At 49.8% G+C, this 23,856-nt stretch overlaps 1 protein-coding gene across 4 annotated transcripts in view; it reads right to left on the minus strand.

Annotated features, from left to right (window-relative positions):
* Positions 1 to 5,421: 5,421 nt before the first annotated feature.
* Positions 5,422 to 23,856, minus strand: part of KCNK9 (potassium two pore domain channel subfamily K member 9) — a 106,229-nt gene continuing 87,794 nt past the window's right edge. Inside the window, exons 2-4 of one of the 4 annotated variants that reach the window (XM_012461179.3) lie at positions 22,460 to 23,301; positions 15,551 to 16,894; positions 5,422 to 6,179 (exon numbers count right to left, since the gene is read on the minus strand). In XM_012461179.3, the coding sequence (XP_012316602.1) occupies positions 22,460 to 23,301 (842 nt within the window). In that variant the 3' untranslated portion in view covers positions 5,422 to 6,179; positions 15,551 to 16,894. Of the gene's footprint in view, positions 6,180 to 9,376; positions 23,302 to 23,856 lie in introns of those variants that run through there. The other 3 variants (XM_012461176.3, XM_012461175.3, XM_064384627.1) reach the window with 3 other exon arrangements.

Genomic DNA, 23,856 nt, shown 5'->3' on the forward strand with positions numbered 1-23,856 from the left:
TCATTCCCCTACCATGGCCAGCACCTTTTATGCTGCATTCCAGAATAAAAGGCAGAGTCATTGGCTGCCAGGACAGGAGAAAGGGAACAGCCCTCAAGGGCACCAAACCCCCAGACTGTAGCCCAGGCCCCTGCTCCTGCCTGCTCAGAGGATGCCTTCAGGGAAAATCCTTACCCCCAACATGCTAACTTTTTTTTTTTCTAAATAAGATGTCACGCATCCCCACCCCCCTTCAAAAACCATCTATTCCTGGTGCTGCACTGGGGCGTTGCCATGGCAACGGGCAAAGCTGGAGGCCCAGCAAACAGGCCTGCTGTGCTTCTCTTGATGGTTCTTCGGGGACTTCACTGCTCTCAAAGGCCATGCTCGCCAGTTTCATCCTCTTTGAGCAGCAGTGAATGAAGACCCTCCCTTCCTTTTCTCTACCCCAAATTTAGGCCCTGGGGGCTGAGGACTCTGGCTGGAGAAGCCAGAGAAGAATTGCAGAGAATCCCAAGTTCTGATCCTAGGGCCAAAGCCTTCAGTACCCTCCATGTAGTTTGGGCCAAGAGTGAAGACAGTGGGGTTCCCCAAGAAATAATCAGAGCTGTTAACCCTTCAAGGTTGAGTAGTGGGTGGGTGATGCTTCCAAGGGGGAATGGTGAGAGCTAAGAGCTGCTGCATCTGGTCGCATCAGCAGAACCATGTTGAAGCCAAACATTCCACAACACTAGGGAGTTAGATCACAGGACAGCTGGGGGTGGGGATCCTCATTCCACTCCAAGTTTGCACATGTCAATGGCAATCACCACTCTAGGCTCCGGCCCTTCTCCACATCATCCCTATTAGTCAGTGTAAGTTGGCATCTGCACCAGGCACTACAGCATGTGACAGTGGATCAGGCCAGGCTGCCGTGGACATGGCGGTGGCTAAGAGGAGTGGGGGGGGACACGTGGACTGCACATTTGCCATCCTCACCACACTTTCCTGACCCCACAGGGCAGGCATGCCAAGTCTGCACCAAAGCCCCGGAACTCATTGTCTCCCCATGGTTAGCGATAACCCTGCAAGAGAGAAATCGAATGAGATCACTGCGTGGGGCATGTGTTCTAACTCCTGGCCTCGCAGACCCTGGGGCCCTGAAAAAGCAGGGAGGCCCAGCAGGCAGGAGTTTGTTCCCTCCTCGTGCCCCCCACCTCCATGTGCCATTCTACACATGTCCAACCTACCACCTGATTCTGCCATAGACCTCTGGCTGAACTGGGCTCAGAGCTGACCTAAGGCAAAGTCCAGGAGGATGAGGACAGCCAGAGGACGGCAAGCATGAGAGGATCTGCTGCTGGGTGTCAGGAGGCCTAGGGAGTAGAGGTGACACCCCTGAAGAACACAGCAGGGATCAGCCACAGGGGCCTCCTGGGCCTTGAGCCTTGGATACGCTTCAGCGTGGAGCCTTGGCTCTTGCCCATCAGCAGCTGGAATGTTCATGTCCCCGTCTGCTCAAGCTCACCTTTCCAGTGGAGAATGGTCCTGACTGCCAACTGTGTAAAGCCACCTGTTTCCTGCAGGGCTCCAAATCCCTTACTGTTTTTCTCTGTTCCATGACACTGCTTCAAACATACGGTATAATTATGTTTTTTCTCACCCCATGATGGTCTATAAGTTCCTCAAAGGCACTTGTGTGTGTGATATTCACACCCCAAGTCCCTAGCATACAGTGCCTGGCATATGATAGGCTCTTGATAACTTTCCTGAATGAGATGGATCTTTAAGAAGTCTCAAAATTGAGCCCACCTTAGATACTCAATAAATATGATTTTGTGTAAAGGGACTAGGCATGGACTAACCATACCCATAGGGGCTCATCTGCCTTCCATCAAGGTAATACTCCAGCCTATGTGGGATATAACTTTCAGTTGGTACCGGGGTCTGCGATTGGCCCTTCCTGCATGGCCCTTGGCATAATGTTCAATTTATCTGGTGTACAAAACAAAGACTGCCGCGTATTGTTGTGCCGATTGTACAGTGCACAGGGGAGCTCAGCTAAGGTGACGCAAAGAGGTGGAAACAGGGCCAGCCCTCCCCAACCTGTGCTGCTGTGACCTGAAGCTGTGCCAGTGCATGAAGGAATGACTGTCCTCCAGGAAGGTGCCACTGCTCCCCAGACCCTGTGCCCACTGCATGAATCTCAACTTAATAGAGGTGCGACCTGGGCCATGGAAGCATTGTTTCCATTTTGTAGATGAGCCTCAGCATGTTGGGAAACCACAGGTCCTCTGCCTTGCCCACCCCTCCATTCTCAATCCTCCGCCTCTTTGTCTTGAGCACAGAAAATGCATGAGAGCTGCTGATTTGAAGGAGACACAGCCACATCCCGGACAGTTAGATAATTGACCACATCATGAAACAGCAAGTCTTGAGGGGGAAGGGACAGAAACTAGGTGCCACGTGGGGAATAAGAGGACGCAGAAAACCTGATGGAGGGAAATGGAGGAGGGGGAGCCCTTAAAACTGGGATGGGAAGGACGGTCTACCACACTCACCTATGCCTTGTCTATAATCTTGGCAAACCCATGACTCTTTTTTCCTGAACAGAAAGGTTCTCTGCTCTAGGCCACCATGGCTACCCTGAAACAGGCACCATGATTGTAGCCACAGATGTACAAACCCAAAGCAAGTTTACCTATCTGACTCTTTCTGCTGCAATTTGGCATCTGACAGTTAACTAACAGTGCCTGAAGTTTCATTCCAAACAAGAATCATGCAATCACAGGAACTGAGCCTGCATTTGGTAACAGCCCTAATTTTAACATGAGAGAAACCAGAGCTCTGAATTCAGTGTGTGCTGTAACTCAGCCACCCACGGGATTAGGTGCTAGACAACAGGTTGGCTGCTGACTTTAAATCCAGCCAGATCAAAAAAATGAATTCCTGGATCTTGTCCCTAGGATTTTACCCACCTGGGACCACTTCTAGTACCAATAACTGTATCCGCCAGGCTTTGGGGAGGTAGAGACACTTACAGAAAGCAGAGGCTGATGGTGGGAACTGGATCCTGCACAAACATGAGCAGGGCTCTGGGAAATGACTAGGGATACATACGTTTGTCCTTAGGCCCTTCCAGGAATGCAACAATCCCGCTGCTCTTGTAACCCAAAAGGCATATTCCAGAACACTTGTAGCTGCACTGTTGTTAATAGTCAAAATCTGGAGACACGAGGGCCCATCACGAGTGGGCTGGCATGGTCACAGAATGGAACGCATCACAGTGAAACTTGCAAATGCATGAAGCAAAAGAAGCCGGAATACCAGAGTGCACAATTAGGATTCCATTACTGAAAATTCAAAAACAGATTAGAAGATAGAGTAGTTACCATGGAAGGGGCAGTGTCTGGGAGGAAAAGGGGTAGCCGCTGGGGTGCCCACTGTGTTGAATTTCTGGACTTGGGGTTTCAGCACCATGGAACTTTCAGTGCTGTGGAACTTGAGGAACTTGCAGTCTTGAAATATTCATCAAGCTAAGCATGCTCCAGTGGCGCAATCGGTTAGCGCGCGGTGCTTATACAACAGTTTGTATGCGGGTGATGCCGAGGTTGCGAGTTCCAGAAGGTTCATCAAGCTGCACACTTTAAATTGATGCATGTTTCCAGAGTGTATGTCATACTTCAATAAAAGCTAAATTGAAAAAAAAAATCTTGGCTCTAGATCTGCTTCCAGCAGAGGATGAGTCAATGTTGAATGAACCATAAAAAAAAAAAGGGGGTACGGGCTGATCTCTAGATTTCTTCCCTCATAGTAGGGCCATCTTCACTTGTTGAGAAGACCAGTTCCTGAGGGCAGGGGGATTGTCCCACTAGGAAACCTGGCATGAGAAGGTGCCCGGCACAGTGCGTGCAATAGAGCAACACTTACTCCGAAGTTAAGCACATACTTTGCTTTCCTAGATCGCTTACGGTATCTTTCCTTAGATCTCTGCCTGGACCGAGACTTGTACGTCACTCTCCTGTGATGATCATGATGACATTGTGTCCATTTAGTCCGGGCTGTCTGGGTGCAGTGTGTGGAGCAGGCAGTGTCTACCAGGAGACAGATGGGAAAGTCTTGCTGGGTGATTTGTGGATGCTTTAATGAAGGGACTATCTTCAAAAGCTCAGCAGAGTAGAAGGAAACCGTAAAGGATAGTGCAGCACCCAGGACTCACCTCCTTAGGCCAGGAAGAAAGGGCGGTTCAGAACTTGGAAACCAGATACAGTGTGGAGAGGGCCTCCTGGCAGAGGCTGAGACCCTTGCTTTAGAAAACATCCAGACCGCAGAGTTGCCAAGGGGGAAAGGGGATAAATCCTCCCTCCCTCTTTCCCGCAACCTCCTCACTTCTTGCCAGAGCTCTGCATTGACCAAGCCTACGTGGAAGCCACAAAGGTTCGTTTCCATGGACACAGGGCAGTGTGAATAAAGGTGAAGAGAGATTTGGAGGGGAGAACAGAAGATTCCCCCACAGTGAATCAGGCCACTAGAGTCTGTGTCATTGCATCCAAGCTCACCTGGCTTATTAAAAACTGATGAGTTTGTATTATCATCCAGTAGAAGGGACAGGAGCAGATCTGGCCACAGGGGTGATTTCACCCAGGACTTAAGCCTTCTTAGGCCTTGCAAGATGCCAGAATGCTGGCTTCATCCCTTCCAGCAGCCTGCCTCAGGGGCAGACAGCTCTTCCAACCAGTTCCTGTTAGGAAAGAATAGGGAACATTCCAAGTGGCCAATCTGGGACTCGTGTCTGCGTCCAGAGCCACCTCTGGCCTAGAGGACACAGTGCCATAATGAACCCAGCCTGCGTAAAGGTCCACCCTCAGCCCTGGCTGGGCTGGTGTCTACTGCTGGCTTACAGGTTCTGCCCATTGCTGAGAGTCTGTTCCAATGATGCATTTCAGAACTTGGCCAGCAGCCACAGGATGGGCTGGGAGACCCACGGTGCCCGCTTTGAGATGGACCTGAGCGATAACTCCATGGATCGCCCCACTCCATAATCGCCTACTCTGACTGCCAGACCACAGTGACATCCAGGTCTCTGGGAATCAGTGTCAGTTCAGAGCCAGGGTCTGGCAATCCCCAAAAAGTCTGATCTTTCTCCTCCCTCTTGGTGCACTGTCTCCCTGGTAAATGGCCATAGCTAACTTCGAGAAAGGCTATGAGAAAAATTCACAGGATAATGTGTGGCAGTGTGACCAGGGTCCTTCCTTGAAGGCACCAGGCCTCCCTTTCATCCAGGGGATTCTAGGTCTGTACCCTGGCTCAAATCTGGGTTATTGCAAGGACCAGCAAAAAGGGGCAGGTGCCAGGTAAATAAATACCCTAGAAGCCACTTTCTATGGTAGACTCACAGCCAACAGGAACGTGTTCCGGCACGCATACGGCTGAACTGAAAATAATAACCACAAAGGCAGTGTCTCAGAGTGCCTGGCACATAGCTGCATTTATTACAAGCATTACATACATGATCTCAGTTGGTGCCTTGACTCACAGGGAGTTGTTAATAATTCCTCAAAAGCGCCCTGTTTACACGAGAAGCCTGAGGTTCAGCGAGGGTAAGCAGCAGGACCACCTAGCATCTGTATGACTCGGAGGCGCTGAGCCTGGAAGCAGACCCAGTCCCCGCCCCAGGGAGCACTCACCCTCCCCAATCCCTGCCGGGCCCTGCAGAAGGGCCAGTTGAGACACTTGCAGATGGGCAACCCCACAAGCACAGGCTCTGAGTCTGTTTATCAGCGCAATTCTTGGTTGGTAAGGCTGACTTGTTTGAGCTGTGAGGCAGTGGACTTGAACTTCTCAGGTGATTTCCCCAACTTGAGTGACAGACCTTCTATCTCTGCGGCCCGGCCTTTAAGAGGTTGTCCAGGCTATGCCAGCCAGCCACGCACCTTGAGCTCCATCCAAACTGTGTTCTCTTTGGATGAATGAGTTGGGCTCTCAGGTGGACTTGGCCCGATTAGAATCACAGCTGAGGCTTGATTGGTTCCTTACAGCCACCAGCTCTAGACACGTTTTGAAAAATGAGATCTGGATTTTTATCCAAAGCTGGTGCCATTCTAATTCGACCTCTGCCGCAGCTGGTTAAGAGATGCTGAGTATCCAAGGAAGGATGAGGCCTCCTCACTTACAGAAGGAGACAGCTGTCACCATCCTCTGATGGGGCCGCCTGCACAGTCCTGTTTTAAGGACGAAACACAAAGAATTGAAAGTGAAAATCACATTTAAAATGGAAAAAGCTCTATGGAAAAAATATTTCTTAAGTCCCTGGATGAGGATGAAACTGGAGTGGGCAATATTTAACCCAGATAATTAAGACCCCCTGCTCCTGATGTAAGATTTTATTGTATATGAGGCTCTTTAAAGAGACCTCTCTTATTGAGTCAATGACTGGCTGACAACATCTTCCCAGATACTATGAACCTGATGTACCAGGCACCAACCACCTGAGGAAGTGTCCCCAGGAACAAAGCTGGAGCAGTCGGGAGAGGCTGAACCATCCCTACAGCATAGTGGCTTGAAGGTTTTTCTCACCGTGTGCATCCACCGTGGGCCAGCTGGGGAGTCCTCACCTTACCTCTCTTCAGGACCTGGGCTTAGCAGCCACTATCTTGAAACTTGCCTGTCCATGCGACAGAAGGAAAGAAAGTCCTGGAGGGTCTTGAACAGTTCAGGTTGCAGCCGGGAAGTGATCTGTGCTGCTTCACCTGTGATTCATTGGCCAGAACTAATTACATGACCGCACCCATCCAGGGGACCAGGAAGTGCAACCCTGCCATGCCTGGAGGGTGCAGAGATGGGAGGGGCTGCTGCACAGCCTTGCTGATCACAGGCATGCGGGGAGGAGGGGGGCGATGAATGCCACTGCTGTTCGAGGTGGCGGGGGCACAGAAAACAGGTTCATCAGATTTGCTCAGAAACCCCTAGGTTGGCAAAGTTCCATTTTTTCTTTAGGATAGTAAATGCTGTGAGATGTCTTGTGGTGTGGGTTGTAAATCTGCACAAAAGGAACTTAGAAAGCAGCAATGCATGTTCCATTTTTTTTTGGGGGGGGGTGAGGCTTTATAGGACCGGCATGCTATGGAAAGCATTTTGGGAAATGCTCTGAGTTATTACCAGAAAAAGACATAGCCTGCAATGCCTGCCACATGACAGGAACTGCTTAGGACAGGTGCTCTCCTGTGTCTTATTTAAGAAAGTCTACTTGACCATTTGCAGATGAGTAAAGTGACCAAGAACACAGGGACAGTAAAAAGTAGGGCTCACCCTTCTGGATTGCTTGTGAGAATCATTAATCCCAAAACAAAGAAGTTCTGATACTGCTCATTCTGGAGTACACCACAGAGATGCTCACATGGGAAGGAGCTCCACTGACAATCGGCCCCTGTGAGCTGGAACATCTCCTGTTGTGGCTCTTAATGATAGGATTTTCCACTTGCAGAAAGGGAGAATAAAACCTTTGAACCCTCGCATTCTTTACATGGTAGCCTATCGCTGCCAATCACAGCCTCTTTGTTACCATGGTTTCAGTTGCCCTAGAGCATAATGGCTTTTTCCTCAGGTGTCCTCTTCGGGGACCTCACAAGTATGTTGTATATTCCTGCTCCTATAGTTCTCGTCAGATCATTCCAAAGGGACCCTACACAGAACGTAGCGAAAATCTAACCACATGATGCGGGAACAAACCGAGACATGCAGAAAAGTATTCTATTTTAGGTGGTCATTATTTCCATTAACAGGTGCATGGCGATAACAAGGACAGCGATGAAAATCCCCTGGAATACGCGCTGAAGTCTCATGCCTGCTCCTGATTCTTCATTTGGGCAGCGGCATAAGCCCCTTTGTGCCTGGATTGAATGACCAGCAGCAGGGGGTGGCGGGGAGAGAGGAAAGTGCTGATGTGGGGTTAGAATCTCAGGTGTTCTGATTGCACAGAGTTCTCATTAGGGAGCAAAAGGAAGTTGTGGATCCTGCACTGATTAGCCAGGGACTCGAAACTGCCTCGTCCACGACTGTCCTGAGTGTCCTTCTGAGCTGAGTGGGCCTTGGCTAAAATAATAGAAAATACAGGAAAGCAATTCAACCATATTATCCCTCGAAAATTCCAGAAAGCACGGAGTTCTTAGGAAGCACTAACCTGGTTCACCAAAGACACACACTGCCTTCCAAAGACAAAAGAAATAGAAATTGCCTTAGGTCACAAACCAAGAGCCAGCCCTGCTGTGGGTCACCAGTCCACATTCTTGGAGCCACTGGAACCCCAGGATGCAGTTTAGCAACAGGCCCTACCTCATGAGTTGGACGGTCCCACAGCCTCTCTGAGCTCACGGTGCTGGGGACCTTAGATCCATCTCTGAGCCAAGAGGTTCTCCCTCAGGGCCAGTACAGGCCGGGAGGCTAATGTTTGGGGTAGGAGGGAGCAGAGGAAGAAGGAGGATGCAAGAGGCTCACAGGCTCTGCGGGGCACGGACTCTGACTTCATCCCATCATTCTGGCATTCAGGGAATGCTGAAGGACTATTGCCTGCAGATGTGGCTCTGGGTAGAGCCATGAATGAATAAAGCAAGTGAAAATCTCTGCCCTCTGCCCTCATGGGGCTCATGCTCCCCTGGGGGAGACACAATAGACATGTCAAATGTTTTGTGGCAGCAGATGGTGATCAGCGCTAGGGGAGAAAGCAGGCTGGAGAGGTGCCCTCCAAGAAGGTCACATCTGAGCAGAGACACTGTGGGATGGGAAGAGGTGGGGTCAAAAAACGCTGCTGGTATAGGGAACAGCAGAGCAGGTGAGGGGGCCATGTGGGCACATCTGCATGCCATGGACAGCACAGGCTGGGCAGGCAGATAGGAGCAAAGCTGACCAGTAGGAAGGGCTTGGCTTCTATCCCAGGCATCCACAGAAAGGTTGAGCAGAGAACGCAATCTGTCCTTATTTACATTTTAAGAGGATTTAAGACCCCAAGTCATAATGCAGAGAATGGAACACGTAGGCATAAGTTTTTTCTGTATGTAAATTAAGCCTCAATCACTAAGCGTTATAGTTCTTACCAGAGCTCAAGTCCACTTGTTTCCTGGATGAGCCCTGGGTAGGCACTAGGGAAAGCCAAACAGCTGAGCAGGGAAAAGAGGCGTGGCCTCCAAGACAGGCCGAAAGCAGCCTGGCTTTGTGTGGCCAGGTTCAGGAACAGGACCTGTGGCCATGGTCTGCTTCTGGCCTGCATCTCCCATTAATCTCTGAAACGGCAGCTGCAGCATCACCTCAGTGCTCCTTGGAAATGCACCTTCTCGGCTCCATCCTAGACCCAGATTGAGGGCACACCCCAGAAACTTGTCTTCATGAGCCTTCCAGGTGGAGCTCAGGAGCCCCAATACTTGGACATCTCCTATGGAGCTGGGGGAACAGATTTGCCTCGATACAAAGAACACTGGGCACCTGTGAACTGCCTGGTTTTCCCTTCTTGTGTCCATATACACACTGGTGGAAAAGGGCAGCATGGTTTGTCGCATTTTTTTGCACTCAGATTCCTTGGCCACAAAAGAAAAACAAAAATCCACCAAGCTGGTCTCAGTTCAGTTGAGGTTGAACTCTGTTTGGTTTCATTGCCTCCTGGAAATGGTGCTCACCTACTTTCTGGTTCCTGGATCTAATTCAAGCTGCACAAAATAACTGAGTCAGCACATAAGGTTCAAGAAGGATAGTTTTGTATTTTAAGACAAATTCCTTACTTTACCAAGGTGGTTAGAGGAGAGGCCTCTGAGCAGGCCTGTCGACAAAGAGGAAGACCAAGATCAAACAGGGCATGCAGCCAGGGCGGTCCACCATGCTTTCTGCTTTCAGAATGCGGTTTTACAGGCAGAAAGAGGTGGCATCAAAGATCTTGTCCCACCTTTCCTAGTGAAGAAAGACCAAGATACATTTGTAAACGTGCCATAGAGAGTTTAATGGAAAAAAATTAGAAAAGTGCATTATTGTACAACACCACATTAAATGATTTTTCTGTAAAGACATTGTAAAATATATACAGGGCTGCGTACCACACTCGTTACAAAAGAAAGATGCAAACCCTTATGTAAGTTACATGTTCTACATGGGCTGGATGTCTATGGACTTGTAAACATTGGTGACTAGTTTTTTTAAATATTTAATCAGGTAAGCTGTGAAAATAGATACCTCTGATACTCATTTGACAGTTGTCTCATTCTGTTGAACTTCAGAACAGCATTCTAAGGCCATTTGTGAAGGTGCCATCTCCACAGACAGAGAAGGCCAGAGAAGATGAACAAAAGAAAACGAACAGAAGCAGTAGGCTCCTTTTGAATTTGGTTCTCTGTGCATGAGTTAGAACTGCTGATTTTTGCCAGATCTGATACAGCTTCCCACCAAAGGCCTTGACACCTTGACCACAATAGGACCTGCTCAAACCCCATTCACCAAGGTAGGAAGGTGGGTCCCTGCTAAGGGTCCAGAACCAAACATTCCATCCTTCTGAATGTGAATGAACAGTCCCAAGGTCATTAAGCCCATTTCTGCTAGAACTTTCCTGACTTCCATCTCCCTCCCCAGGGAGTGCTCTGGCAGGCCTCTGGTAGCATCTTCATAAGAACCAAATCCAGGTCCCCTTACTGCACGGTCACAAAAATGCCCAGCAATGCCAGGGGCGTGGAGAGGAGGAACACAAAAATCTGAAGACCCACAGATAGCCAGTCAATGCACACACGCACACATACCCCAAATAGATTCACAAGGGCCCGTGTCCCTATGCCCCACCCTCCCCGGGAGGCACAGCAGGAGTATATGCCAATCGTTTTGATGGGTGTGAATTCAGAACTAATTCAAGTTTAATTTCTTCTATGCCTGGAGTCACAAATGACGTTTTCTTTTTGAAGTTTTAAAGCACAAGGATACACAGTTGGCTGAAGTCAAAAATACTGTACATCTAAGAGGGATTATCAGCGATTTCTTGGCCTGCTGGGAATGGACTAGAAGTTTTTTCTCCTTAATTCAGTGGTTGAAATTCTACTCATCTTTGATGTCTCCGTCCCGTGTCTCTATGTCTAACTGCAAACCTCTTTATCAACACTTGTATATACCGGATATCCTCAAATCTCCCAAGTGGGGCTAATCTGTTCCCTTATTTACATTTGAATAAATGAAAACAATTTCACCTAACCCAGTGCAATGTCTATTTAGTGGAGATTTCTGATAGAGCAGAGGGCGAACTGAGATGATCTCACGACATCCTTTCCAGCCCCCTGCCCCCCGAAAAATGGCTGTCAAAATGCTATTTGTGGGCTGAACAAACAAATGTATAATTAGCCTTTTTCAGGAGTGTGTTCCTCTGAGGAGCTATCAAATTATAGAGAAATCTTGTTAATTGTGGGTTCTACTTCACTGGGTTCCCACTAATTGTGTTTTTCCTTTCATCATATTTTTATTTTTCTACCCAACTTCTAAAATTCCACTTGAGAAAGTAAAACCATTGCTGAGGTTTGTTCTGGTTCCTGTTTCTGCTCCTTGGCCCTGCCTCCAGACTCCATGCATCAAGGAAGCTGTGGTCTGTTGGCATCTTAGTCCCATGAAGCCAAGGACTTGATGGTCTAGCTGGCCACAGTGGCCCCTACTGTGGCTGACAGGCAGCAAGCACATGCTCAGCTCACTCAGTCAACAGTGGCTGGAGAAATGGCTGAATCGACAGCCCGTGTTGCACAAGGCGGCCCTGGGGAGCTGCCGGGGCCCATGGTTGGGGCAGCTGACACCTCATAGCAGCATCATCTGGTAGAGGTGGACTTTGGTTCCCTGGAACATGCCCCTTCCCACACCACTGTCCAGACATCTGGTTTACTGGGGATTGGAAGTTGTTTCATCAAAGAGACCCCATCTTATGGGAGAATCCATCAGAAGGATTAAAAGGGCTCTGTGGGTCGGGGGAGAGTCTCCAGCGAGAGGAGAGGAAGTCTATAGAACTATCTACCTGAAGCAGGTGATGTCCCCGGGAGAGGATGTGGACCCTGTGTAGGAACCCAGCCCAATGCTGGAAAGACTGGGCCCTGTCTCTCCAAATTCCTCCACTAAAATGTCAGAGTCCAGTATGTGACCACACCATGTCACTTCATCCTCACCAGTCTCTGCCTGGGAGACAACTGCCTCTCATCTCACCTGGCCATTTCATCTTTTGTAGGGAGGCAGATAAGTGACTTCTCAAGGCCAAGTGGTCCTATTACAAATGAGGAGGGAAGGGAACCAGGGTTGAGTGCTTAGAAAGGCCCCCAACGTCTACACCACCCAGTGCCTGGTGGCCAGAAGAGGCAAGGCCGAGAGCTCAGACTTTCAGAGGCCAAGAGTCATGACTGAAGCTTAAAAGGCCTCCCTCCTCTAAATCAAGCACTGCTCTCTGGATGCAAAGATGGCTCCAAGGAACTGACTCCCCCTTCTGTCTTCCCAATTGTACTCTTTAGCTGCCAGGACCAACTGTCACCACGGTGAGGGAGATGCTGGTGAAAAGGACAAGCCCTGCCACCCCACCTCCCCACCGACTCCAGATTCCCTGCCAACTTGTGAGTCCCACACAAAGCTTCAGACAAAACCCAGGCATGCCCTGGGGCCAGATTCCTGCCCAGTGTTGTGGATGGCTCCTCACACCAGCATCTGCAGAACAAGGGTTTCCACCCCCAATCCTTCCAGGACAGTCCTGTCTTCCAGATCCTTCCTTCACAGATGGGGAAACGAAGGCTCAGATGGGGCACGTTTGCCAGATGACGTGTTTGAGCATCACCGTGTTTCTCTAGCTCCTCAGATCTGCCGCCCAGGAGGGACACCCAGCCTGGGTCACACCGCAGTGTGGGAGGGTTCAGCAGAGGCTCTTCCACCCACAGCGCAGAGCCCTCTGTCCTGCACAGGGGCTGCCACATTCTACACAATGTAATGCACATTATACCCAGCTGAGGTCCACTAGCCCACCCTTCAGGCCAGAAAGCCCACTACTGCTGGTCTCAGGTCTGCCCTCTCGGGGGCCACTGTTGTGGAGAAAAGACGCACAAAAGTCTGTGTGATTAATAACAACCAAAGGCTTCGTCTGAACGTGGTTCTTAGCTTATAGATCTGTCCGTGGTGCTGAACAGGGTTGGGCTTTTGAACTGGGTGAAGGAACCAGCAGACTCAGCACATGCTCTTCTGGCTGACCACGCTCTTCTGGTGCTTCTTCCTCTCTGATGCCTCCCCTGTGAAATGCCCACCCCCCCACCCCCCGTGTATGGATTTGACCTGGAGATGACGCCTCCTCCCTCCTCCTGAGCTATGCCGCTATCTATGTCCTTTCCTTATGGCAATCCGAGGGACCTGCCCTGCCCTGTGAGCTTCAGGATAGGTGCCTGAAAGTGTGCAGTCAGGATACCTGACTTGGAGTTCCAGCTTTGCCACTTTTCTGAGCCCTGTTACCCCATATGCCAGATGAAAGTGCTCTGGCCACCCCCACCCAGCACGAAGAGTAAGTGTGCCAGTGGGAAGTAACATCTTCACTTGCACAGTGCTGCATTACATGTAAGTTCAAGAGGCTGCCATGGAGGTTTGGGCCCCAGCTGAGCTGACCCAAGGCAAGGCTCTTTGCTGGGCCAAGTGGGCTTCAGCAGGGGGTGGGGGGACATATTCTCCCAGGAAGCAAAGAGACCCCTGGAGCAAGGACAACCCAGAGGAAGACACAGGGCAGGGGTGGAACGGCTGCTTTGAGCCAAGCCTGAAGGGAAATGCTGGGCAGAGGCATGCCCCTCTTTCACCAGGAAGGGTGAGTTCCAGGGGCCAGGCCTGAGGGCTGCTCTGCAGATATTGATGACTCACAGCTCAGTTGGCTAAGGCTTTCTTCCTTTAGAGCAGGGCACCTCATGTGGTGAGGATGGGAGGAGAGCCTACCAAGAAATTAAGCAAAGATTGCAATGGGGCTGTTAGTTAATTAAGGATCCATATGTCATTAAGAATAAAGCATCTGAGAGTCAACTCCAACAGAAGGTGTCTGGGGAAAGATTTTCCAATGCAACTGAAGTCAGCCCAGCCAGTCCTCCCCAGACTGGTGTCCTGTCCATGGCAGACACTGGAGTGGGGTGGAATGGGCCTTGGGAGCTTGGCCAGACTCTTTAGTCTGGAAGTTAGGAAACTCAGCTCCAGAGGAGTGACATGACTTTCCCTAGGTCACACAGCAAATCAAGACAAAGTCTGAGTCTTGATTCCACCCATGTTCCCTAGACTTCTTTCCTGTACACCATCCCACCCCCACCCCAGCCTCTGCCTCCCTCAGCCTCCACTTCCTTCAGCCTCCACCACCCGGAGGCCTCATCTCAAAATCAAGCTCATATTTCTAAGTCCTGGTGGGGACAGGTTTGCACCCAGAGCTTCTCACCAAGAGCTGCTATGTCTGGGGGGTCACCAGCACTCACCACGACAGTAGGCACTCCTGGATCTTCTGCTGACACCCTCCGAGGACCCTGTGCTGGGTGACAAACCCACAGAGAGGCCTCATCTCCTAGGGGTAAGAGGAGCAAGTGCCCACAAGGCCTTAGCCAGATTCAGGCTCAGAGGCCAGAGATGCAGGGAGTCATGACCACTGTTGATCATGAAATCAGTCAGGAAACAAGTTCCTCATGCCAGGTAAGCTTAAGAACTTATTTTATACAGCATTTTCCTTTTGTTTCATATGCTAGTCTTTGGTGAGGCTGGCAGAAGATTTCATCAGGACAAGTCCCAGGATGCTTCAGTGAAAGACCAAGATCTTACCCAGAAAAATTTCCATGTGCAAATTAGAGCTAATGTCTGCCACCCATCAAACAAAACCCCGCCCAAACAAGAGGATGCCATAGAATTCAAGTTTGGTGAGACTCCAGGATCTATTTTTGAAATTTTATGGGAGGAGGACCCGGAAGGGACATCTAGATGGATAGTGCCTCCCTGAAAGCCTGAGACTACGGCTATGGTTGGTTAGAGTGCAGGACTTTGCCATCAACTTACTTTATGGGCACTAGGGAGCCCGGGAAGGTTCTTGAGCAGAAGAATGGCTTGAATGACTTAGATGTGGCCAGCTTGTAGAGGGCCTTGAGATTTAGGGTATCTCATCTTTCCCAGGTGTGGCAGGATCCCACCAATGGTGGGATGGAACCTGTGCCCCCTGCACTGTCACACTCTTGCACCTTGGCCCGTGCCTTTGCCTGTGCCTAAAATAGCACCCACTTGCTCCTTTAAAGCTCGCCTCAATGATTTCCAAAAGCCGTTTCCTCTATGAAGCCCTGCCTGAGCTCCTCAACCAGACTTGATCACTTTTTTTTTTCCATAGTTGGATTTCAAGTCCGATGCCCCAGGAGTAACTTCCTCTGGGAGACATGGGCCTCGCTTTTATGAGAAATGCAAACATGTATGAACACAGGCAGGGTGCTTGGCACAGAGCAGGTGACATTAAATGCCATCACCTCACATCTAGTCTTCACAGGCACCCTTTGCAGTAGGGGCTATGTACAATCTCCAATTGAAAGGTGGGGAAACTGAAGCTCAGAGAGGCAAAACCACCACCCACCTGTGAATGTCAGAGGCCGGTCCCAGGCGTGCGAGATGCCAGGGCCTGAGCAGCATCCACACCCCTACGCTGCTCTCTGGAGGTGAGAAGAGCGTGCGCTTGCCTCTCAAGGCCCAGGGCTCTAGGGGTGGGCAGGTGCCAGGCCAGAGAGGCTGAGGATCCTGAGTCACTCATGAGGCATGTCCCCATCCCCTCACAGCCTCTACCAGAGGTGTTGCCACAAGAAAACGGTGCAGACCCAGTTTCCTGATGACGTTCCCATCACGGGGCCCAGCTTCTTCAGGGTGACACACCACAATGGTGCTCCTGGAGCCTGGTGCCATCTGTGTCACCCGCCTTATGAGAGATACCTGGCGTGGCAGCTTCCAGCCCTGTTGTATGGGGCACATGCCACCCCGCCGGGCAGGTGCTATTGAATCGCCGGCGCTATGAGGTCCAGTTTTCTTCTCACAGATCTGGATCCGTTTCCAGGGATGGAGCAGAGGCGTGCATTGAGTTACCCTTTTTCCACTTCAGCAAATTAGGACATGCCTCAGTCACGGTGATGAGTGGCCATTTGGGCAAGAGGCCACACATCTCAGTGCCTTTATTCTCAAGATGGTCCTTCCTTCTGGGGCACTGCCCATTGCTTGCTGTTCCTGTAGCCGGGGCCACAGAAGGTTTGCTCCCCAAGCGCGGTCACTCATGACCAAAACAAGAACTGGGGGACCCCAAAAGAGGACATCGTCAAGTCCATCAGGGAGCAAAGGGGTCACGAGACAGCAAAAGGAGGTGTGAGATACTCTGTCTCCACCTCAAGGCTGGAGAGCAACAGGGAGGCCTCCCAGGTCGAGGGACCGGCACAGGCAAAGGCGCAGAGGTGGGAGTCTGCATGGACAAATCTTGATCAAAACGAAAGGTTACTTAGCCACAGCAGGGAGATTGCATCACGACAGCAGCACTGAGAAGGCTACAGAACTTGTCAGAGCAAAGATCTCAAGGACAGAGGTCACAAAGTATAGCCCTTAATGGCCAAGAGGCTGCCATAGCAAGTTACATTTTTATGATGATGAATGAGTGGAAGGGCTTGGCAGTCTCTACCCCTCATTGAGGAGCTATGGGTCGGGGGGCAGGTGCCAAAACAGCCCAACTGGCTTGCGGGGACCCTCACATCAAGCATTTCTCTGGGCTTCCTGTCTATGAGTAGCTGGACCATCCCCACGGGTGTTTAGGGGAACAAATAGTGGCATTCAACCAGCACAGCAGAGGTCCACGTGAGAAGGCAGAGATCCCGAAGCCATGTTCGGCTTTGGCAGTGAGACCCAGCATCCACGGACGCCTCTCTTGAATGTGCAGTTAGTTCCCCTAACAGAGGAAAACAACATTTAATACGACTTATTTACCCACAATGCAAGCAGTAACCACAGAGGTCCCCAGAGAGCCAAACATCAAATGCATAAATCATGGCTGTAGGACATCAACTCCGTTGTCTTGCCAAAGTGTCTTAACCAGAGGAAACGAGCATAGCAGATCATGGGGCATTATTCTACAAGACCCTGGCCGGGACTCCTCAAGAAGGCCAACATGGTGAAGACAGAAATGGTGACGGGGACGTCCCATTCGGGGGAGGTCTGGAACAACAGGACAAGCAATGTGGGACGTGATCCTGGATTGCGTTTTAGACTCAATAAGCTCTGGAGGACATTTTTGGGACAACTGGGGTTTTACACACAGATTGTATCAGGCAATAACATCGTATGAATGCTACGTTTCTTAGGTGTGACAATGGCACCATTGGGAGAGTGCTCTTGTTCATGGCAGACAATATCTTCTTTGGCTGAACCACTGAAAAGCTGCAGGCATGCTAACACATTGTCCAAACATCTGAGAGTTAGGGGAGTGAGGGCGGCAAAGCACTGAGGCCAGGGGGGATCTAGGCGAGAGGTCTAGAGAAGCTCATCAGACTATTCTTCACTCTAATTCCGGGATTTTCAACATAGAAGGTCATATGACCATGGTCATAGAGTTTCTGTTTTCCTGAATCAGCAGCCTCTATCAGGTGTGGTCAAGAAAAAAAACCACATCAAATGGATTTATGCTCAGCGCTTTGGGACCCCGGAATGCATTTAGCCTTGGTTTGTGACAACCACGGCACTTGCCTGTCCCTCTTCATCTTCTCAGCTCCCCATCCCCTGCCAAACCAAGTGATTTTTGGCTTTCTTCTGGGCAGCTCAAGCTTCAAGTGTGCCCAGGGGTCAGAACATCCAGGCCAAATGCTTTTGTGGGTCAAATTGGTTTTGTGCTAAGTGCCCATAAATCTCACCCAAGCTGTCTCACTGTGATGGGGAAGCCTGAGGCCCAGGGAGTGAAACGACTTCCAGGAGCTCAGTGGAGCACAGCACAATGACAGGTCCCTGCCTACCACCTGTCCTCACTGAGGGTGCTTCCAGGGTCCCGTGCAGGCCACAACTCTGGAGGAAACCCACTTTACACCCCCAGGCAGCATGGCCTGCATGGAACAGACCCCCAAGTCACACCACTTTCAGAACAAAGCCACGGTTTGCCAGAGTGCTTCACTGATGCCGGGGCCAGCACACCGATAGGACGGGGGCATACGCCTCTGCAGAGGGTTTCAAAGGGTATCTTGGGGCCTGTCATTTTAAAAAGAATATTACAAAAAGAAATGGAGCCGTAAGTCTCTGTTGTTTTTATGGTCATTTGCTCCTTGCTCACCTCCCTCTCCCAGCCAATGTGCACAGACAAGGGAGGCCTCTGAGAAACCCTGTTCTTCCCTCCAGCTTCCAGCTGCAAGTGATTGTCACTGAGAATCAGGACCCATCAGCTTCCAGATAGGGATGAGGCAGAGAAAAGCGACCTGCCTAGGCTTATCTGCGAGCTTCTCATACTGTCCAGATGTTCTCTTAATCAAGGCCCTGTGCACAGATAAGGAACAGGTGAGCTGAGATTAATCTCCATCCTTTTGATGGGTGGGGTTTTAATAAGCACCTCCCAAGGAGGCTTTTGTAGGCAGTGGTCAAGGTCCATTTGCTACCTCTCCTAGAAGGATGAGGGACCCACTGGGAATCCTGGGCTGCAAATGAGTGGCTTGACCATGCCTGAATACGGGCACTCCCCTCCCAACTGGCCACACACAGTGGGCACACACAGATGCTTCCAAGAGGGTTCATGTTTAGAGCCAGGCAGCTCACTGTGGTTAAGGGGCTGCTGTGGGGTTTCCAAGATGAAGCAGGGCAGGTGGAAAGAATGGATCTGATGCTAGCTGTAGGGATAACCAAGTATCTCAAAACCCAGAGGAGTTGGTTCATTCCTATGTAAGAGTCTAGCATGCTGACAGTCAACACAGCACTTTCCACCCAGGATGGGTGCAATGAAGATTATAGCAGGATGGTCTCTAGAAGGTGTGTGCCCAGGGGTTCTAGGGATCATCAGTACCACTGTCCACCTTCCTCCTATATTTGAGGTGGAAAGATGAAGACCGAGAGCTCTTAGTTGAAAAGAGTTCAAGTGAGAGTAATATTTTTAAATACCTACAAGGCACGTTGATTTCTAGGTACTGGCTGGTGGGCTGAGCTTTGGTGATGATTCTGGTAGGACGTGGCTCTTCCTGAGTACATTCTAATAGAGGTTGAACCCTACGTCCAAACAGCCTGCTGTGATTTTGTACTCCTTGCTGAATGGGTATGGTTAACTGGGAGAAGGGAATGAAAATCACTTGGATGAAAGAAAGAAATCACTAGGTGTAAGAGGGAGGAAGAGAGACATGGGGCTAAAAACTAAAATCATCCAGCAACAGGAGATCTTCTGAAGGCTATAAACAGCAGCAGAAGTACCAGAAAAATGGTAAAGAAATCAGTGGGAAGATCTAGATTCTACCTCTGAGACCTTTAGATGAGTGTTCACCTTCTCTGGACCTCAATGTCATCGTCTGAAAATAAAGGCTGTTCAGTGAGATAACTTGGACAAAGTTTCCTCAAGACTTTTTGAGGATCTGATTCTAATGCTGATTGAATCGTAGAGCACTAAACAGAGATGCCCAACTTCTGTTTCTCCAAGAGAAGAAAAAACCCTGAACCCTTAACTTGGCCCCTGCCCTCCACCCTGAGACCATTTCATGATGTGCCTAGATATGTCACTCCTTGGCCAGAGATCAGATTAGGGAAGAGATGGACCATCATCTCAGCAAAAGATAAACATCACCAAGCAAGCAAACCAAGGTTTGCCTCCATCCCCTGAACACTTTGAGCATAAACAAGGATGTTTAACTCTGAAAGAGAAGACTCAGTGATCATCCTTCAAAGGACTAAACTGGTAGAAAAGAGAAGACATAGGGAAATTGAGGCAACTTGCAATTTATTTTGGCTCTGATACTTATAAGGTGAGGAGAAAAGACTTCATCCTATAATAATCCAATAGAAAATGTTTTCTATAGTTCCCTGGGAAGAGAAGAGCTCCTTGTTTCTTGAGGCATTCAAGCAGAAATATGGCTATTGTAGGACCAACGTGACAGACATTTTAGTGGGGGAAACCCGCTCTGTGTGCAGGGTGGAGTCAGCGTCCCTTTAATTGGCTCCAAGGGCCTGCTGCATGTCCCCAGTGGGGAAACAGAGGCAGGTGCCCTCCTCTGAGGGCTAAGTTAGGACATGGTGGTGTGAAATCAGCTTCTTGGACTCTCCTGGGCTCCAGACTGAGACACCTGTCTGTCTCAGTTCTGTCAACAACCAGCTCTGTGACACTGAGCAAATCACTCATCCTCTCAGTGCCTTGGCATCATAGATCATCCCCCGCCCCCATTTGAAGGCACATCTTACAAAGGTTTTCATGAGAGCCCCACATTTATTCCAGGCACACTCTTCCGAAGCATAAAGCACTCTGCAAATGCATTAGGGCTGTTACACCTCTGACCCCATAGAATCGACAATCTCATCCAAGAGAAGAAAAATTTGAAAAGAACTGCTATTCTCTGGACAGACTTTAGAGCCCCAAGGAGGGCATCCCATAACACAAAATCTTAAAACAGTGAATCGATAAAGACCTTGAAGGTTGAGAACTGTCAACTTTGGCCTAGAGAATCTGAGGTTCGCAGACTCCTTTGAAGGCCCTGTGTCCTGGACGAAGGGGAAATTTCAACATGGGATGTAGCGTAAAAGTACATGCACAGCCTTCTCAGAGGAGTCTTGAATGCTCCTGTTTCAGCCCATTGGCCCAAATGCTTGGGACTGGTGGCATTCAGGTGTTGTCTCCTTTAAGAAATCCTGTAGGTCTACTCTTTCTAGGGAGCAAAGCCTCCTTTCTGGGAGATTTCGTTGGGGCCTTGAGACAGGCCGGTAACCGAGCTCCTTCTGAAAACAGCCAAGGTCCATTTCCATGCAAGAGCCATGAACTTCCGGTTTACAAAAGAGGAATGGGAGGATGGATGAATGGGTGATTTTTAGAAAATGGCAGGGATGGTAATGAGGGAAATTGAAGTCCCCTCAGTGAATCTGGAGGTCAAACTGTCCTTTATTCCTGCTACTGTAAGAGCCTCCAATGTGCCATATGCTACAGCCTGAACTACCCCTGCCTCCCTCGCCCCGCAAGAGGATAGCAGGTCTTCCCTTTGGGCTCATACCCTATTGAGAGCAGGGAGGAATTTCTACACTACTCAGACAAAACTATCCCCTGAGATTGGCAAGTTCCCAGTAGGCCAAGACATAGCTCCTTGCCTCTAAACTCTTCCTGAGACCAATGTGAACTTTCCCCTATTTACAAATCAAATGCAATTAGAGACGATATTTCTTGAAATAGATATGTATTTTTAATGAGGAATGCCCTGTCACTTCTCATTAGGAAAAGGAACCACAGCCACATACTAATACCCATTCTCGCCCAAGCATTCCAACACGATAATTCTTATGTAGGAAGGTGCTGCACAAAATCGTCAATAAGAGGGAAATAAAATAGGTACTCTGTGGTCCCAACAATTTTCCTGTGTCCCCTGACAATTCCAGTTGCACAGTAAATTGTTGGAACTGGAGGTGACAAAACTAAAGATGTCTCTTATAAATTAATATGATGGGCTTTTGATGATTCCACTTCTGGTTTTCTTGTGGATAGCGCATACCAGTTTAACAAAGTGCATGCTTTTTAAAAATGTTTGAACTGGCAAGCTAAAATGATCCAGGTCTTCCTGCCCACCCGCCCCCTAAAAAACATTAATATAATTGAGAACCTAGCATTTAGAAAGTAGGACCATGACACATCAGGGGTAAAGACTGCTTATGAAACATGCTTGATTTGGCAAGAGACGATAAATCAAAAACCTTGGGGGGTTTTGTCTTTGTTTTGTTTGGAAGCAGCCAAAAGCAGGCTATGATGTGTGATGGGAAAGAAAAAGGAATACTTCCCGTGTTGTCACGACACACGTGCACACAGAAGCGCACACACAACACACGCACACACAGCCACTCAGTCCTTAGGGAGGCAAAAAAGGAGTTAGGTCAGAGACACCACTAAGGTGGGCGATTGAAGGCTCTGAGCATGGTGTGCAGCTTTGGGGTGGGTATCCTCTCAGCTCTGTCTCCGTGGTCTTGGTCTCACCTCTGTCCCAGGAAAACCATTGCAGAGATGGGGCGGGTGGGGTGAGAAATGTAAGGCATAGTCTGCTGGGAAGGAAGGAGGAGATCCATGCTTCATGCTCAGATGCGAGTTTCAGAGGAGGATGGGCCTGTATTTCCCTTTGGCCTGCTCTGTCTGGCTGGAAAGGTGGGGGCAAATGAGACCAAGAGACCAAGAAAGGAGGAAGGAGAGAAAGTAATAATGATGACAATAATAATAAAGAATAATAAATAAATAAGAAAAGACGAGTTGGACCAATGGAAATTAACATCAACTATGACAAATGACTTTTCTGTTCCATTTCCCTCCCCACACCTAAACGGACTTCCGGCGTCTCATCAGCCTCTGGTGGTCGGTAAAGCTGTGTAACCCGGGAGAGATGGAGCTAATAGGAGATGGGAAGAGGCTGTTTTTTAATGTGCTTGGTGAGATCTCCTCGATCTTGTAAGAGATGGAATGGAAGTAGTGGGGGGCAAGCTTGGCGCTGAAGGAGTTCTGCGGGGCCGCCGAGCGGCCGCCATAGTCCTGCGAGCGGTAGCAGGTGCAGGAGCACACAGACTGCAGGTCCCCGACGTCCGCCTTGTACCTGGGCCGGCTGGGCCGCGGCTCCTCGGGGATGTGAATGACCATGCTGTTTCGGTTTCCGGCGAGGGACGCCCTCTCCTCGGCATCCCGCCGCTCATCCTCAGTGTTCATGGTCAAGAACCTGAGGACGACCAGGTTGAGGAAGGCCCCGATGACCGTCAGCCCCACCAGGATATACATAAAGCTAAAGGCCACGTAGAGCGGCTTCTTCTGCAGGGCGCCCTTGGTCTGCAGGGCCACGTAGTCCCCGAACCCAATGGTAGTCAACGTGATGAAGCAATAGTAGTAGGCGTGGAAGAAGCTCCACTCCTCGCACTGGGAGAAGGCGGCCGCCCCGATGCACAGCGTCCCCATGCAGGAGAAGAAGCCTACAGTCACCATGTTCTCCATGGACACGTCGGTGTTGCGCATGCCACAGCACTTCTTGATGCGCTTCAGCAGGTAGCGCACGAAGGTGTTCATGCGCTCGCCTAGGCTCTGGAACATGACCAGCGTCAGCGGGATGCCCAGCACGGCATAGAACATGCAGAAGGCCTTGCCTGCATCGGTGCCAGGTGCGGCGTGCCCATAACCTGCAGGGAAGGGATGAGAAGAACAGGGAGAGTTAGGAGGGGTCTGCAGGTTGGGGGAAGGGGAGTAGACTTGGTGCAGTGCAATTGTGGGGGACCTGCTGCATTTCAATTGGGATGGAATGGGGGGATTTCCTCTGTAGGGTAGAGGGGCCTGCCCATATCTTGGAAGGAGGAGAACAAAGGAGAACCTGTTTCTTGGAGAACTAGTTTCTTAGAAGTCACATGAGGATGGGGGACGGCAGTGGGGTAGGACCATTTCAGTAGCGAGGGGATTTGGGATGTGCTATAACCTGGGATGGAAGGGAAGAGAAAAACAAGAACCAACGTCACTTGTGATACGCCACCAAGGGGATTGAGGGTCATTCCAATGCCATCTTAGAGTGACATAAAGGCTTTAAAAAGAAAAAAGCAGATTCACTACTAAGAGAACTCCAAAAATACCAAGCCTGAGAGAGAAACTTCTCTCTGTCCACTATGGATTGACAGGAAGAATGATACCCGCCATGTGCCAGACACAGTGCTGAATCCTCTTACATACATCACCCCATTCTAGCC

This window comes from Aotus nancymaae, unplaced genomic scaffold (genome assembly GCF_030222135.1).
Source record: "Aotus nancymaae isolate 86718 unplaced genomic scaffold, 86718_ANA_hifiasm-v0.15.2.pri h1tg000036l, whole genome shotgun sequence".
In the NCBI taxonomy this organism is placed as follows: Eukaryota; Metazoa; Chordata; class Mammalia; order Primates; family Aotidae; genus Aotus; species Aotus nancymaae.